This window comes from Chelon labrosus (assembly GCF_963514085.1).
Source record: "Chelon labrosus genome assembly, chromosome: 3".
Taxonomy (NCBI): domain Eukaryota; kingdom Metazoa; phylum Chordata; class Actinopteri; order Mugiliformes; family Mugilidae; genus Chelon; species Chelon labrosus.
Window position 1 is genome coordinate 15652229 of NC_140339.1, and position 16541 is coordinate 15668769.

Genomic DNA, 16541 nt, shown 5'->3' on the forward strand with positions numbered 1-16541 from the left:
TCTTTATTACTATAAATCATTATCATAAATGATTAAGGTGCAATACTTCTGCCAAGATCATTTGTCGTCTTTATTCTGTGCGATGACTGTAACTGTAGTAGTAGACGACTTCTGGTTGACAATACGGCAGACAATACTGTTAAAAAAAATACTATAGCTCTCACAACAAAAGCATAACTGACTACCACCCCTATTAAAATCTATAATTGCAATCAATGATTACACTCAGTAAATACATTAGGTGTATAATATAAAATTACCTTCAGCATTCTCCAGTCTGAACACATCAACAGACTTCAACTTTTTTCTATTTACAGACACCGCTTCTCTTTGCATATGTCACTTCGCCTCCCACTTGGGAAATGGCAAGGCAAGTGAAAACAACTTTTGTAGGTCATCAAAAGTTAATAGGATAATTGCTTATTTCTCATGTTTGTGTGCGAGACTGTACGTGTCTCCGTGCAGCTCTGTTCTCAGCTTGATTTCTATATCACTCCCTACTCTGTCTGTGTGCCAGGTCTGTGTGTGTGCGTTTCCATGAGTGGATGACAGAAGCCGAGTGGCACAGAGCAAAAAGACAGATCAGAGGAGGCTCATCACCAGCACCTCCCCAGCCCACCCTCCCCTTCCTCTCTCTCTCTCTCTCATCCAGCCTCCCTTGTCTTTGTTGCAGCGCTGAGCCTGCACTCTTGCCGTAGCTCCTGCCGCCGCTCCTGCTGAAGCCCGGCTGCTCTTTAAGGCCGCTTTGTCTTTCGGTCTTTTTCTTTTTTTTTTTTTTCTCCTTCTTCTTTTTTTTTTTCGCTGATGTCAACAGAGTGGCTTCACAGAGCTCCGTGCCTCTCTCACACACACCTCATTTACAAAACCACAAGAAAGGAAAAGAACGAATGGAGAGAAGAAGCACAAAACAAGATGGGGACAGCTGGAGCAGGGCTCTTCCTCCCTCCTCCTCTTCCTCCCGCCTTGGCATCAAGAAAAACCCCATTTTCAAAGTTTCCCCCAGTTTTCATAACAATGCAAAGATTAAGCCGTGCAGTCGAGATGGATTTGTGCTTTAATGTATACCAATTAAACGTGCTTATACAGTTGTATTCAAGGGCTGTAAGAGGTAAAGTCACCAATAATAAGAAAAGTATGCAGGTCTGTGTAGACGGGCACTTGGAAATTCTTTTTTAAAACTCAGGTTTGATGGTAAAACAGATTTCTCACTTCAACTCTTATGTGTTTATTTTCGTGGTTTACTTGCATTTTTGTTTGTGACTTAAAACATAAGAGAGAGAAACTGCACGTGTGCGCATGCCACTGTGTATCCATGACCAAAAGTTAGAGCGTATATGTATATCTATATTCATATTCTGCAAAGGCCGGATAAAGTTTCTTTCCCAACTCGACGGTTTTAAAATGCAGCCTCGAGTTTCAATTTAATATTTATTGTATTTTTGTGTGCATAAAATGACTGCAAGCAGCTGCCCAGGTACATGACACACATTTTACATAATTATGTTCTGTGATTTGACCTTCGGCCCGACCCATAGTTTGGGAAATACGGAACTGATTCAGTGCCATGAATAGCAAGCAGAAACAAACCGCCCGGAGCAGGAAGGGACAAACTAAAGGGTCCTCCAAATGGCAAGCTCAGACCCACCAGAATAGACAAGTCCCAAATACCAGCCATTAGCAAACACCCCAGTTTAGTTAGTTCAGGTTTTTTTTGTTTTGTTTTTGATGCTTCAGGGCATATTATTGCCCTCCACGGGGTTATTTAATACAACTGCACTTCAAATTCCGCTTGCTTTCCACAGTGTTACTGTTGCTTTGATCGTTTCCTGATTTCCCAAAATACGGGATGGGTTGAGGTCATAATAACCAAACGTGTGTGCGTTTATCGCGAGTTAATAAAATTGGTGGCATTAAAAGGAATTTGCATTAACACGTTATTAACTTATATTATAAAGATCAGTTAAAATATTGGTGTTTTTTTAAGTACCTTACATACGTTTTACATGATTAGGTCACTTTTAAATCGCAGGAAGTTGCAGCTGTTGCGGCCCCAATGGTGAACTGAATTTAGTGACACTAGTGACACAAATGGACCTCTCCTTATTCGTTTGCAAGGCGTTCAGTCTGACTGAACTTTGATTCTTAAAATTGCAAGGCCCACTGATGTCCGTCCAGGCCGAGAGAGGTGCAGGATTGACCGCTCGTTCATGAAATGCTGACCAATTAGCAGCTGTGAATTTTAATGTTGGCGTATAACAAACAAATTATCAGTTCAAAAAATGCATAGCCAATAATTATTATTTATAAAAATGTATTAGTTGACTTTATCAGCGATGCTGTTAACTCTGATTGATTATTTCTGTGCTTTCCTCTTACCTTACATGAATCCAGTCGGTGCTGTGCAATAGTAGAAACCTTTTCTACCACAGTTCGTAGTCGCGACTGCGTGGCGTGTGAGATGAATGTCACTGCCTCCATGGGGACCTCCGTAACTCCAAACTTCTTAGCTGCGAAGGATACACACACGCGTTTAGGACAAGGTGAACCTTTTCACGATCACTACTTTATTTGTGTCAAATAGTCACCTCTTTGTCTCACAACAGGTACAGTTTGTGCTGTTGCTTCTCAATCACCCAGTTCATTATTAACCACTTCACCGAGTGAGAGTGTTATATTATAACCCATGGTCTTACAATCTCTCTCTCGTGTCTTTACTAAAGGGATAAAACGAGTCGTTGTTTTATTATCACTTAAATTTCCTCCCTGGTTTGTCACTTGTAAAAAGGAAACAGCTAAGCAGGTCAAGAGAGTTGTTTTTGAGAAAGAACTCGTAAAATCACACCAACAAATGACCACAGTTTTCATTCAGTTTCTCCTCTGACACACACATCCATACATACTGTACTCACACTCACATTCACTCAGAGGAACTGTCTGGATTAGGATGTGCAATTAACTCCCAGAAAGAGGACTCATCACACGGAAAAGTTAATTTGTTTCACAGTCTTAGTGTGAATTCCAGAGTGGTTTCACTAGCTAAGCTCCTTCGAGTGTGTAAACGACATTGACCATCACTTTTCGACGGAGGATAATTCCATTTCCTTGGAGCAAAACTTGTCTGAAGCCATAACAAAAGAGAGGAGGGCAGACTTTGGTAGGGTTACTATCTGTTTCCAACTTCCTTTTAAATTATTCCATTAACATAATTTTCTCCCTGGCACCCTTTTAAGTAAACCACACCAATTATTTAAATCAGCTGAACAATACATACACTCTTCACCCGCTCGTACTTTGAAACGGAAAGAGGGAGCCCTGTTAGCCTCGTAATTATAATGGCAGTACATGTGGCAATGTCACAAGGTCGGAAGGAAAAACGTTAATAGGCTGCTGCTCCCTAAAAAACAAGATCTTTCATTAATATTTCAGATAAAGTTTAAGAGACTTAACCAGAGAGAGAAGTAAAACAAAGCTGGTACTGATACAAATTAATCCTCACCTAGAAAACGCATGTTATAGAGCTAGAAACCGACTAATGACTTATTTTGTCTTGAATCTTATTTTTTCCGCACTAATGACGTGACTATGAATGTCTAATCAGTCCTCCAGTGAAATATCTCAACACTTACATGGCTTGCCATGATTTGGGATGGCCAAGGATACAAAAGTCATACAGACTTTCGAATCATGAAATGGCATGTCAAAGCTTTCTCTTGTCCAGTAAAATATTCCAGCATCTATAAGGGGCTGATGCCATTATCAGGTCAAATTTATAATATGTCATATACTTTGGTTTACGGCTAATAATGACGATACAAATAATAGCAAAATTGAAGCTTCTTGTTAAATAAGGTACTTCAATTCAGTTTTCAATTACATTTTATTTATAGAAAATCAATAACAGTCAAACTGTCTCAAGACAGTTTACAGAACCCAGAGCCTGTAACCCCCAGGGCAAGCGCTAAGGCGACTGTGGCAAGGAAAAACTGTCACACTGGTGGGGCCATGACCACAGATGAGAAACATAAAGCTTCACAGATAAAACTGCAGCTAGAGCAGCGGTGAGCAACGTGTGTTAAATTGTCCCATCACACAAATTATAATTATCTTTTAAAATAATACAGTCACATATGCTGCTATATTGTATTGTCTCTGTGTAGAATTGATTTCCAGTGAGTGGAAAGCTCGGCACATACTGATAGTCACTGATACTCATAAACTCCAGCTTCCATATCAATGTGAAGCAGCTATACTTTATAAATACATTAGGGGTAGGGCTCGATTTAAAAAATTAATCTAATTAATTAGAGGCTTTGTAATTAATTAATCTCGATTAATCACATTTTAATCGCATCACAATATTTGCCCCAAAAAGCAACATTTTTCAATTTAAATGGATTTTAGTGGATGATTTTAATAGACACAGACATGAATATTGTAAACTCAAGCTGTTTTAATGTCTGGAAAAATGCGTTTAATTGCATTTCAATTCAAAACAGTAGAAAAAGAAAGAAAATATCCCTCGCCAAAACTGAACAGACCTAAAGTTAAAGTGCCATTTTAAGTAGCGACTCATCTTGTCCGTACTCGGACCGGGTTAGCGCTAACAGCTCCGGCGGTTTCTGTGCTCACTGCAACATGCTTTGCATTTAGATGGTACCGTAGGGTTGAAGTGCTTCGGTGGCTTTTTTTTTTTTTTTTGTGCACAATTTGCACCGATTCCTCCATTTTGGTAGCTGTTAGCCGAGCTCTGATGTGTGCATCAGTGTAATCGGTTTACCAGGAAATCGTGCACTGACAAAAGTTCCACGTTGTTTTGAAATGCAAACTGCGATTAAATGCGATAATTCTTTTTAACGCGTTAATTTTTTTGGAATCAATTAATCGTACTTAACGTGTTAAACTCCCACCTCTAATATATATATTTTAATGTATAAAGAAAAACAATATGGGCATATATTGCCATATTTAATAAACATAATTTCAACTGTTTAACTTGAACTTTATTGTTCTGGTTGACTCACCCAACAGACTCTAGACACACCAAATACAACCATTTCAGCACCAAACAGCAAACAGCTGGAGAATATAAGTTATTTGCAGGTAAAGGATCAGATATTTTATTGGTAGAGACCAAAAACACAGCTGAAAGATTCAGTGTCACTATTAATAATTATATTATTCATTCTAATTTATTCTGCACCAAACAAATACAGAGCAAGAAGCTTTAAAAACTAGCAAGAAGAAGACAAGAACAACAAGGAGGTCTGAAACAGATGGTATGGCCCTCACAGAGCTGCTGTCAGTTACGTAGAGAAACACAATCCACAAAACAGTTGTGGGGGAGTCTGTGCTTTTGGGATTTAAAGACAATGGCGATATTTGTGAGGATGTTACTCCATAACTTGACTATAACTCGGTACTAGTAAGACTGCCATTAAAGGTGCTGAGCATAGTTGTGCTGTATATAAACTAAAATTATGTCTACATTCAGTGTTACATTTTAAATCCTGTGACTTGCTAGCAATCTTATTCTTTCATGTCTGTATCGGCACACTTCTGCAGGTCATGACTCATTACCGCCCCCTACCGTTTAGTAATAGCAGGCAATAACGTGAACCATTCAAACTGCGACGTAGCTCTACTAAAGGGCCGGAGACCATTAAAAGACAATAACTTGTTAATATTGTGTTCACAACAGCTAGCCAGAGACCAAACACGTACACTTTAACCATTGGGTCATTAGACTACAATGTTTATGTGCACTGTGTGTTGTTACGTACCATATGTCAAAAAATTCTACACTGGAGTCATTCATCTTCAACCCGACAGACAACGTAAGGAGAGACCGATCTGCATTGAGGTCTGATAACTTCAATATTTATTTAGTATAGAACTGACTGGTATCCATAGCAACAACATCCCCCCTCAAAAGTAGCTGGCAGTGAACATGGAAAAGGTCCTGAATGGCTCTTCCATACAAGTTCACATCTACAGTATGTAACTAAGTGATTTCTTCTCCTCAAAATGCACCGAGTAGTTTTTAATGCAGCTTTTGACATAACCTTCACCATCTGCTGACCCTCGATACCTGAATCCACTTGAGGCAGCTACTATTTCTCTCTAGCTATGAGAAATTCAGATGTGCTGATCTTTCGCCTTCCTCCTTACAAGGATAAAGTCAGATCAGATGTTGCACCTCAGGAGTCAAATTCTGATAGAGCCACGTCCACACACAGCTTATATGTGATTAACGTGATGCCAAGAGACACAACACTAGCAAACGATGACAAATGGCCGGTCACAGATCTACAAACACACGTGTCGATCATATTAGAAACATTTTAATGACCCCTTGGTGATCTGGTTGAAATTACATTGTTGACTGTTTAATAACACGCTCATGTCTTAAGATTGTAAGGATTAAATGCATGTCTTGACCAATGTTTTACACACAGCATGTTTCAGTGTAAAAGTTGTAGATGTGAAAGTAGCATTAGGAATAATTTGAACAGGAAATAATGCTAAAGATGTTATCCAAATACAAACTGAATTTGCTCGTCACTGTTATTACACACTATATGACCTCTTAGAGATGTAACTGGTAACATTTCTTTGTGACAGTTCAAATATATGAAGTGGATGCGTTTTAGGTCTTAGACTTTTATTTCAGTCTTATTTTAAAACCGATGTGTGTTCCCTTTTTAACCCATGTCCCCATCGGTGTTCTTGTGTTTGTGCACACCTCTACGTTTGCGAGATAAAGCATCATGCATGCATGTGCATTAGTGTGTGTAACTTAAAGGTAGCAGCGGACTACCATTACTTCGAGGAGCTTTTTCTACAGAACTCCAGCTGTGCCTGTGTTCTGGTTTCTAAGATGGGGGGTTGGGGTGGAGTGCTTTGCAGTTTCCCCCAAGCTCAAGGACAAGCCTGGAGAGTTCTAAGAGGAGGGAGAGAGAGGTTTGGGAGAGGAGGAATGCAAGTGTTTGTTTGCAAGGGATAAGTAAGAGAGGAGAGGAAACAAGACACAGAGAGACATAAAGAAGAAAATAAAGAAGGGGATAGGAAGAGGCAGTCAACATCTCTACTTGAAATCAGGATTCTAGAGAGAGAATAAAAGGGAGAGGAAAGGAGGCAACTAGGACATCTACAAGGATTTAAAAAGCAACAATGAAAAGAAAGATGCTGGAAGCCATGTTTTTGCGGGGGCAACCACAAGGCAGGAAAGGCCACAGTGAAGTTTTAGCAGGATGCTCAATGGCAACTGTAAGCAAAGTCGAAGTTGGAGCTTGTAAGAGTAAAGAGGAGCAGCCGAGCCTCTCTGATTGAGCAGACCTGGCAGGCCGGGGGAGCCTCCCTCGGACTGCTGTCAGCTGCGAGCGTGGAGAGGCAAATCAATGACACAACAAAGCTGCATAAGTGCCACTTGCCCAGCAGGGGGCGCCCTAGCCTCCTGCCCTGTGTCATGCTGTGTGCCACCCCTGAGGAAAGATTATTATATTTTTACACAACCACTCTACCCCAAGGTGACGGGATAACGACCACGCCAAGAGTCAACGTAACGAAACATGACCTGCAGGCCTCCGTGCAACACTAAAGATACTTTAATTGAGATGAAACAAGATGAGGGCGCTAGACTCCCCGTCACGTGGAATTACGCTGTGTGTTTTTTGATCTGATGCACAGGAGCAAGACGCCAGGCACAGTTTTATTTTGAGTAAAAATGCTCATTTTATAGGTTTGACTGTGCAGTGAGAGCCTTACGTATACTTCCGATTGCAAAAAAAAAACACGAAGCAAAGCAATCACTATCACTCTTATACTGCAAACAAAGCAAGACATCTCCGCATGTATCGATTAGCACATGCATATACTGCGTGCGATCGGTGTCAGGATCCACTGAAAAGCAAGAAAGAATCAAAATATCACTGCCAAGTTTCATTCCTATAAACTCTGTTCCTTTAGTCCAGAGGACAATCTGACAGCCAGCCTTCAAAAGACAAACCCATAAAGTATTTATGCATGTGCCTGGGGTCCAGTGAGTTCAGACAGCCACTGAAGAATTCATTAAAGGAGGTGAAAGAATTGTTAAGTGTATCAAATTTAAACCAAGGCCAAACAAGAAAAGGCTCAGTCTCAACCACTGAAGTACAGAAAATCAAAACTGTCTTTAGTGATGACACAATAAATACAAAAACAACACGCTCCTAACACAAAAGACAACAGATAGGGATTTCATCACTTCTACAGCTTCAGATTATTTTAGAATACAAAGGGAGATGTAACATTAGGATTTTTTTTTTCTTTTGCTTTAGCAAATGGAGATTTAAACGTTAAATGTTTATGAGGCACGAGACTGCTACGCTGCACAGCAGTTCACGTATATGTGCCTCACCTGTTTCCAGAATTCGTCGGTGTAGCAGCCCCGGATGGAGAAAGGCTTCGTCTTTACAAGAGCGGATCTGCGTTCCCACTAGCTCAGAGTTGGTGGCGAGTATTCTCGCGCTCTCCTCGTTCAGGTTCACGCCGGCCATCGAGGCCACGTCATTGATGTCATCATCGTCCCTAAAAGGAGAGAGACGGTAGATTAGAAAAATGCACAGAATGGAAAATATTAACTTGAACTTAAAATCCATTAAACATCAACTAAATTAATTCTTCGGCAAGAGAAGACACCAGTGTAGTCGCTGGTAGTTGGAAAGCAATTACATTGTAGGAACTAGTGAAGCAAAAACAAAAACTACCAAATGCAAGAAGTTGCACTGAATTTCATTTATCTGGCTAGGGCTTCAGATTTTGACACATCTCTATTGTATAATAACAGATGCCAGGCGAAGTACAAGGTACAAAGTGTTCTGGGAATCTGGATCTGAAGAACATGTTGAACCAAAGGTAAACTCAATATAATCTGCACAGGTCGCCAACAGCATAGAAAAGACTCGGTTGAGTGGTTGTTTGTGTCTACACTGTCTCCTTCCATCCAAACTAATTTCAATAAACACACATCTGCAGATGATTGTGCAGAATCTGTGAATGGGACAAGATTTTGTGGTACTGACCAATCCTATTTGAGCTGTCTTTGGTGGCATGCGGGTAAACAGGTTGAAACAAAAAATGTACGGTTGGAAAAATGTAGCGTTTATCAAAAATAAGTGAAACAAAAACTGTTATGCGAGTCTAAACTGGCTGCATGTGCAAAAATCTTGTCATAAATGTCGTCACCCTGATACACTCTCGCAGAACGCTAGTCAAACTGACACAGAACAGGTAGTGTTGTTGCTAAAACCCAAATCTCCAGATCGGTCCCAACTCTCTTCAATCGGCAAAATAATTCCTTGTCCATGATGACTTACTCCATATCTGCATTCATTTCCAAACGTTATCACAATGCATTCACTGAAAATAATAACTCAGGGATCGTATTTTTTGCTCATGAATATTTGCCTGGATGAAATTATTACAGAGGGCTATACTTTGGTCATAATGGCACAGAATTCCCATTCCAAGGTCTATTTGTGTCAACACTCTGAAAGGCAGAGAGAGATGAAGAACATTTGGAAGGAGCTTTGCTCGGTAAGGATGCTCCTGAGGATTGGTACAGAGCCGTGATGAATCTGGGTGTACACTAATGTCAACAAACTCCATTTACACACCGCTTTGGAACACCTACTGATGTATTTTCTTGATGTACTGGGTTATTCCTCTCGGGTGTAATGCTGACTTCCCAGTGTTTACATGTTATTATATATTAGCAAAGACAGAAGAGGGTAAACATGCAGAATTTATGTCTGGGTCATTGCATTTGACATGCAGAGAGGTCCACACGTCCCGTAAAGGTTCTAAGATTCTTTGTGAGTTGTCACTGAGACAAACTCCTCTGCAATTATTCTAGTTGGCAAGTAATGATTCTGATTCTGGCCTGAATTAGCAGAGCAGTGACATGTTGTGCTTACAGGACTGGCCCAGAGCAGGCAGCAGATTTTCTGAGTGGCTTTGACGTAGAGAACAAAGAGCCACAGAACACACACAGAGTGGCCTCTCGCCACTCATTGGCTCACCTCCACAGTCATTTTCGTCCACGCCACTGTTGTTGGTTGCGACAGACCTAGTGCGTGTGTTGTTGTGCTTTTGTGTACGCAAGCATGCAGCGCCGGGCCCCGAGTTCTTTCAGGCATCTTGGAGTGTGGGCACACACCGTCAGCCAACTCCACCCCGCCGAGGCCCTCCTGCTCCTTAGTGCGGCCACGGAGAGCCGATATGAAACTTGACACCACGGCGGGAGGTTGACAAAGACGATTAGAGTATCTCCCCGAACGCCACACACCTCTACCTTCTCTCCTCTTTTGCTCCTCTCCTCCAGCGCTCTAATTACACCTTCACAGAGAGTATCTACACAACAACACAAGCATGGATCCATAAGATTACACCCTGCGACGCAGCTTAGGCTGTGCACCTTTCTTCATCACGTCCTCATGGATAACTTGACCTGCCTAAAAAAAGTAAACATGCCTTAGGGCATACTCACTGGAGTAAAAACAAGAAGGCTGCTACTTCCACGGAGTAAAACTATGTATATAGCAAATGTAGATGGAAGATAGAGAAGGGATTAAACAAGGTCATAAAAGTAAAGCGGGGCAATCGTCTGCCAATCAAGTAGAAGACATCTAGTGAGTAAAGACAAGCAAAACCTACAACCAAAACCAACGTACTCAACCCCAGTGTCACAGTTCTCTACTAGGTGATCGTAACTAAAGCAACAGCAGACAGTTCTGCTTTAGCGACTAAATGCACAATGAACAGAACGAATGAAAAAGCTCTTTTGGATAGATAACAAAAACATAGAGCAGGTTACAACACTGAGGTTACTGGAGGACAACACAAAACCAACTAAAATCTCATGCAATCTCAAACAATTAGACGGTTCACAATGAGAAATTAGTGGCTTGGCGAATTTCTAGCTCAGGTGATACGACACATATTAGGATATGTGGCTTTAATGTAGTTAGCAACTCCCAAATGCCAATATTCCCTACAGAAAGCTAAACATCCAAGTGAATTTACAATCTCATTATGTGGCTTGGATGTGTCCTTACATGAAGGACGCCAGAGAAGAAGTCTTCTTTTTATGTCAAGCTGGCACAACTACAGCTGCACAATAGCTGAAGAACATGTGCGTCTTCATTTACTGTAAATGTCACATAGATGAGTTACATTTAATTTAGTTTTTATGTACAAAAAAATGGTCAGCAAGGAGATAACTAATGTATAGGCACGCAAAACAGTAGCATCCGAGAACACTGTTAATTTTTTTTCCTTGGATGGTCGGATTTCGGGGCCATTTGATATCGCCGTAGCTCAAGTCAAATGAGAATGCCAAAGACAGGTCTGACATTAAAAGGAGGGAACGAGATATGAAATGCAAAATATTCCCGACTATACCTCTGCACTAATAAAGCAGAGATGCAATTAGCTTCCACAGAAGCTAAAGAGCAGCCTCTCAGTTATTGGTTTGGGTTGGCTGGAGGACATGGAGCCGGGAGCCACATGAATACATATGCATGTCGTTTCCATATCAAGCTTGTGTTTCACGGAGGGCATGCCATAGGTGGTGGGAGGATTGCACTTGCCATTTCAGATGCCGCGTGCGTGAGTGTGTGGGGTGCATCCAGATCTCCTGTGCCTCCCTCCACCACCGGCACCACCTCCTTCACCCCCCTCTCACACACACACACACACACACTGCTGTGGATAAAAGGTCTCTGCACCCAGGCAGGGGGCCCTGATTGATCCCTGTGACTAACACCCGGGCCATGCATGTTGTCGCGCCCACACTGAGACATGCACCACTGGAGAAGTATTCTCCACACAGCAGCCTGAGGTTCACTGAGCGGCTGATGGGATATGTGTTCATGACCCAAGTGGGTGATAGCACTGGTTTCTTGGCTCAAGAGCAGCCAAGAAACCAGCACCAAGATAAATACATCTAAATGTTTAATAAGTAAGTTATTAATTCAGCAGGCCACCCACACACGGGCTGTAATTATTCATAAGCATTAAAAGCATTAAGATCACCTAGCTCTGATGAAGGCATATGCCACAATACTTTGAATTAACCATCGTCTGATAAGAATATATTAGCACTGCAGACTTTCCTACAGTGTGCCAACAGTTTTCTTTTTATTGTGGCACAGCATCCAGTCTGAACATAATCTAATCTTGTTGCTGCCGTGTTTTCCGACTTGGTGTGTCAAACAATTTTTGGGAGGTCACTTTTAAGTTCTAATTGAGTCAGATTTATTTGTAAAGCCTTTCTTCATCAAATAGCAATTTACAGTGGAACAAAGGATAACCGCAAAGGCATAATGAAGTCACTTTGCTGGTAAATGTTGGGAAAAAAAGCTAGTGAACCTTTGCATCCGCACAACCAACAGTCACTGATGAACAAAAACTTTTGTTCCCTATTTTGCATGTGTATCTTTTCCTCTGCAGCGATGCCAGTGTGTCCACCGCGCAGGGCAGGGTCGAATTTGAGGGGCCTCGGCTGAGCTCTGAGGTTGTCAGAGGGCTGAGGGCCTCGGCTGGCTCGCCAGTGATTACAGCGGATGTCGAGTGTTTACAGAGAGATGAGGAGGGGGGCACAGAGACAGCTGCTTTCACTCTGTACTGTAAACTACATACACACACACACACACACATACACACACACACACACAAGCACTTACACAGAAGGCTGTAGCTACACTGGAATCCCCACAAGCCCTGCAGTGTGTATGTGTGTGTTTGTGCTACAGCTGGCCCGCTGGGACCAGTGGTTCAGAGTGACAACCATACACACATCAGTCCCAGACTGCAGCTGAACACGGTGCAGGCTGGGAGGGGGAGATGCTGGTGGATGCTGACTGACCAGACCAGCTGTAGATTTTTCGTTCTTGCAGCCAACATGCAGGGACACCCCCATCATCATCATCATCATCATCATGCAGCTCTGAAAGCTGTGCATGTCTAAATGTTGCCTGTTTAAAATACAAGTAAATACATATTTCTTCCTCTAAATCTCTGTTCACACTCATCACATTAAAGTTGCAGGGTTGCTGGACGTGTTGTGAAGACAGTATGGCGTCAGATGGATCATCTTGTAACACTGGGATCTGTTCCAGCACATTTATATCCTCAGGTAAGAAAGGCGACAGCAAACGGTAAACTGTGTACAAGGCAGCAGAACTGAGTGGTTTCCCGTAACCAACCACGGTCTATCTGAAACCCTAACAAATAAAGAGTCCAATGCACACTGTTCTCAGAATGCTGAACTGAAACACAGTGATGAATGAAGATGATCTCAAGAGAGTCCAATCCCTCAAAGAACTTCAGAAAGCTTTCGTTTGACTTTAAATAAAAATGTGATGACAAGGAAGTTCAGCAAGTGAGTGAGACAACTGAATGGATGAAAATAAGACGGGTGCTGAGGGACTATGCATTGTGTAGCTTGTTCACCACACAAATACAGAGCAATCAAACTATCATCTGACCTGGATAAAGGGAAAACATACTACAGAATGTCAGTGTTTCATCCGTGACAGCGGTGCTGTACGTTATTGGGCTTATGGTGAAACCAGTGCATTTGTGTGCGGTGGGCCACTGTGATCACCGCAGGGGGGAAAAGGTCGTCAGTAACAAGCGAGCCTGACAGCTTAATTACCAACGCAGCTAAAGATTTATTGGTTTATCAATCAGAGCCCCGGGCGCTGCCTTTCCCCTCAGGAGACGGGAGCCATTACCATGAACCCGTTGGCCCATGTGACCCAGACTCTTCTTGTCCTTAACAGGAGCAGGGGGTTTGGGATTGGCCCGGTCACACCGGGGCAATCCTAAACCCCCTGCTCCTGTTAATACACGCACATCTGATGCACACGGACCCAAATATTCCTAGATTCTCAGAATATACACATATGCTAGTGTGCACCCGAGCGCAGACGCTAAACACAAACAAACACACACAAACAGAGGCATCTATGCAAACATATACAAACATGCTAGCACGTAAATGTGGCGTACACACACACACACATAGACAAACGAAAAACACATAAAAACTCACACAAAACACGGACCACAAAGGCCAGCATGTGGGCGATGAACCTTTTATGTTTTGAGACAAAGGCCCAGCTGAAGCAGAGACACGACCAGAGTGAGAGCGAAAGAAAGAGGGAGAGGGAGAGAGAGAGCAAAGCTGCAGGCTAAATACTGCGTGTTTGACTTAACCAAAAGGTATTTTCAGAACCGCATCCAGAAATTCCAACCATCTGGACACAATTATCTTATTTCTAAATTAAGATTTAGCTCATTTGCAATCCTGTCGATGAGTTGTGACAGTGACACAAGGAGGGCGATCGTGAGGGTGATCTATTGGCTGGCAGTGTGTTGCTATGTGGTGGGCGCAGAGAGAAAGGACCACCGATCAACCAGCCGGGCAGGCAGGCAGGCAGGCGGCCAGGTGGCCAGGCAGGCAATTCGGATAAACACTCATAGCCTTAGCTGAGAGTGTAGCCTGTAGTCATGCAGGAGCTACTTAGTGAAATGCTGCCCCCATGTGATGGCAGCCGGGAACGACATGTTCTCCACAGTCTCCTGGCGAGAGGAGTTGTACCTGAAAGAGCCTCCTCCGGGGTCGTTGAGCTTGTTTTTCTGATTTCCAGATATCTGAACAGGCAGACCCATGGGACTTTTGCCTGCTTGGATGATGGCTCCCTTTCCCATAGTGCCTGTTAAAGAAAGGGGGGGGGGAAACAAAGAAGAAAACACTAAACAAAAAGGAAAGGAGTAATGTTATCATTGAAGTGTCCTCTTCTATCTGCATCAAATATCCTCCTCTCTAACGACTACCTTCAGCTGTCTCTGTCATCCTCACAGGGGTAGAAGGGTGTAGGGGGGGGGTGGGAAAGGCGCACTGTCGCTCTCCCCAGGTTGGTGCGGAGAGCGTTGCTCTGTCAATATCACTGCGCTTCACCGGCTCTCCTTACACTCCTAAACCGCATCCTGCTCCGAGACACGTTTTCCAGAGAGGCACAAGGACTGCCAGAGTGAATTTAAACTTGATTTTAACAGGCATGTTCCTAGCCATGAGGCACAGAAAAGTATTTTTAGAACTATCCCCGCATTCCAATTTATGGGCATAAAACAACCTACAGATCTTTCACTGCAGGCAATCTTAGGGAAGGGGGCAGATCAAATTTGTATGCACCTCCGATCGTACACACACTCACACACACACATACACACATACACACATCGTCACGCGCGTGCACGCACACATACACACACACAAGCACAAACAGGTACAAACACATACACACATCACACACATCACTTGAGAGCACACAGCTCTCTTAGGGGAGCGTTACACCCGGTTGGTGTTGGGGCGATATTTGTGGGCTTCTGTGGGAAGAGTGTTTGTGAATCAGTGTGAGTAAGCAGCAGCGCAAATGTTTGAGAAGGCTTTATAACCAGACAGGAAAAACACCTGTTCTCTCTATGGCTCCTGCCTGTTTACACATCTCACAGCCTACTGAGACAACACTTACAGTTTCACTAATGGCTATTTTGCAATCTCTTCGTTTTGCAAGAAGGTCGGGTTGAATACAATCTTGATATCTGTGTCCTGCCGTGCAGCCGAACTGAAAGATGTAATAAACTGAAGGCCAGAAACATAAATCGTGAGTAAGAGGCCTGGATTTGACAAGAAATTTAAGTTTCTAATCTTCAGAGAGCGACATGAATGTCTCATGAAATAAGAACGTCAGGTAAGATATGGTACAAGTAATTGAATTCAGTAGATGTCATCGAATGTGGCTGACGACGTATGTCTTACCTTGCGCTCTGATGGACTGTGTGATCACCATGGGCATCCGGACCTGGGCACCAACCGCGCCTCCGGTCTTGACACCCTGAGGAATAAAAATTATTTGATCATTTCAAAGAAAGCTACGACTAGAAAGGGAGAGGAAGGAAAGAAGGAAGATTAAAAAGCAAGAAACTGCGCGCCTGCTAAATCACTGCTCCATTTTTTCCACATTCCCCAAGAGAAATTGTTTAAGGAAAAAACAAATTTCAGCCTTAGTTAGATGGCAGGAGACTATCCGGAGATCGAGCTGGCCAAAAGCTGCTCGAGTTTTGTGCACTGATTTCTGTTTGACTGTAGCACATTAAAAACAATTGCGGTGGTAATGCAAGATAGATGCGGAATACATACATGGGTGATGAATTCTACCACAACTATCTCTACACAGTGCAGAGAATGTGGAGATCAAATTAAATGCACAGGGAGGATGGATTTCTGCCACTGTATGTGACCTACATTTGCTTGCATTTGCAGATAAGACAAAGGCATTAAGAAGTCAAGACCGCAGTGAAAAAGTAGTTTAGAAGATGAAGAAGAAGTAGTGGTAGAAGAAGACGAAGGAGCAGAGGGACTATGCTGGGCTATTAGAGTCACTTCCTTCCTTGGTAGCAGCTACAGGCCGAGCCTCGGGCTCAGCCATCCATTC

General features: G+C 42.7%; 1 protein-coding gene across 3 annotated transcripts in view; it reads right to left on the reverse strand.

Annotated features, from left to right (window-relative positions):
* Positions 1-16541, reverse strand: part of LOC311485601 (transcription initiation factor TFIID subunit 4) — an 81926-nt gene that overhangs the window by 44316 nt on the left and 21069 nt on the right. For all 3 annotated transcript variants that reach the window (XM_084541128.1, XM_084541127.1, XM_084541126.1), the window contains 4 exons: positions 15866-15941; positions 14645-14759; positions 8396-8565; positions 2377-2507 (listed from right to left, as the gene is read on the reverse strand). In XM_084541128.1, the coding sequence (XP_084397254.1) occupies positions 2377-2507; positions 8396-8565; positions 14645-14759; positions 15866-15941 (492 nt within the window). The remainder of the gene's footprint in view (positions 1-2376; positions 2508-8395; positions 8566-14644; positions 14760-15865; positions 15942-16541) is intronic.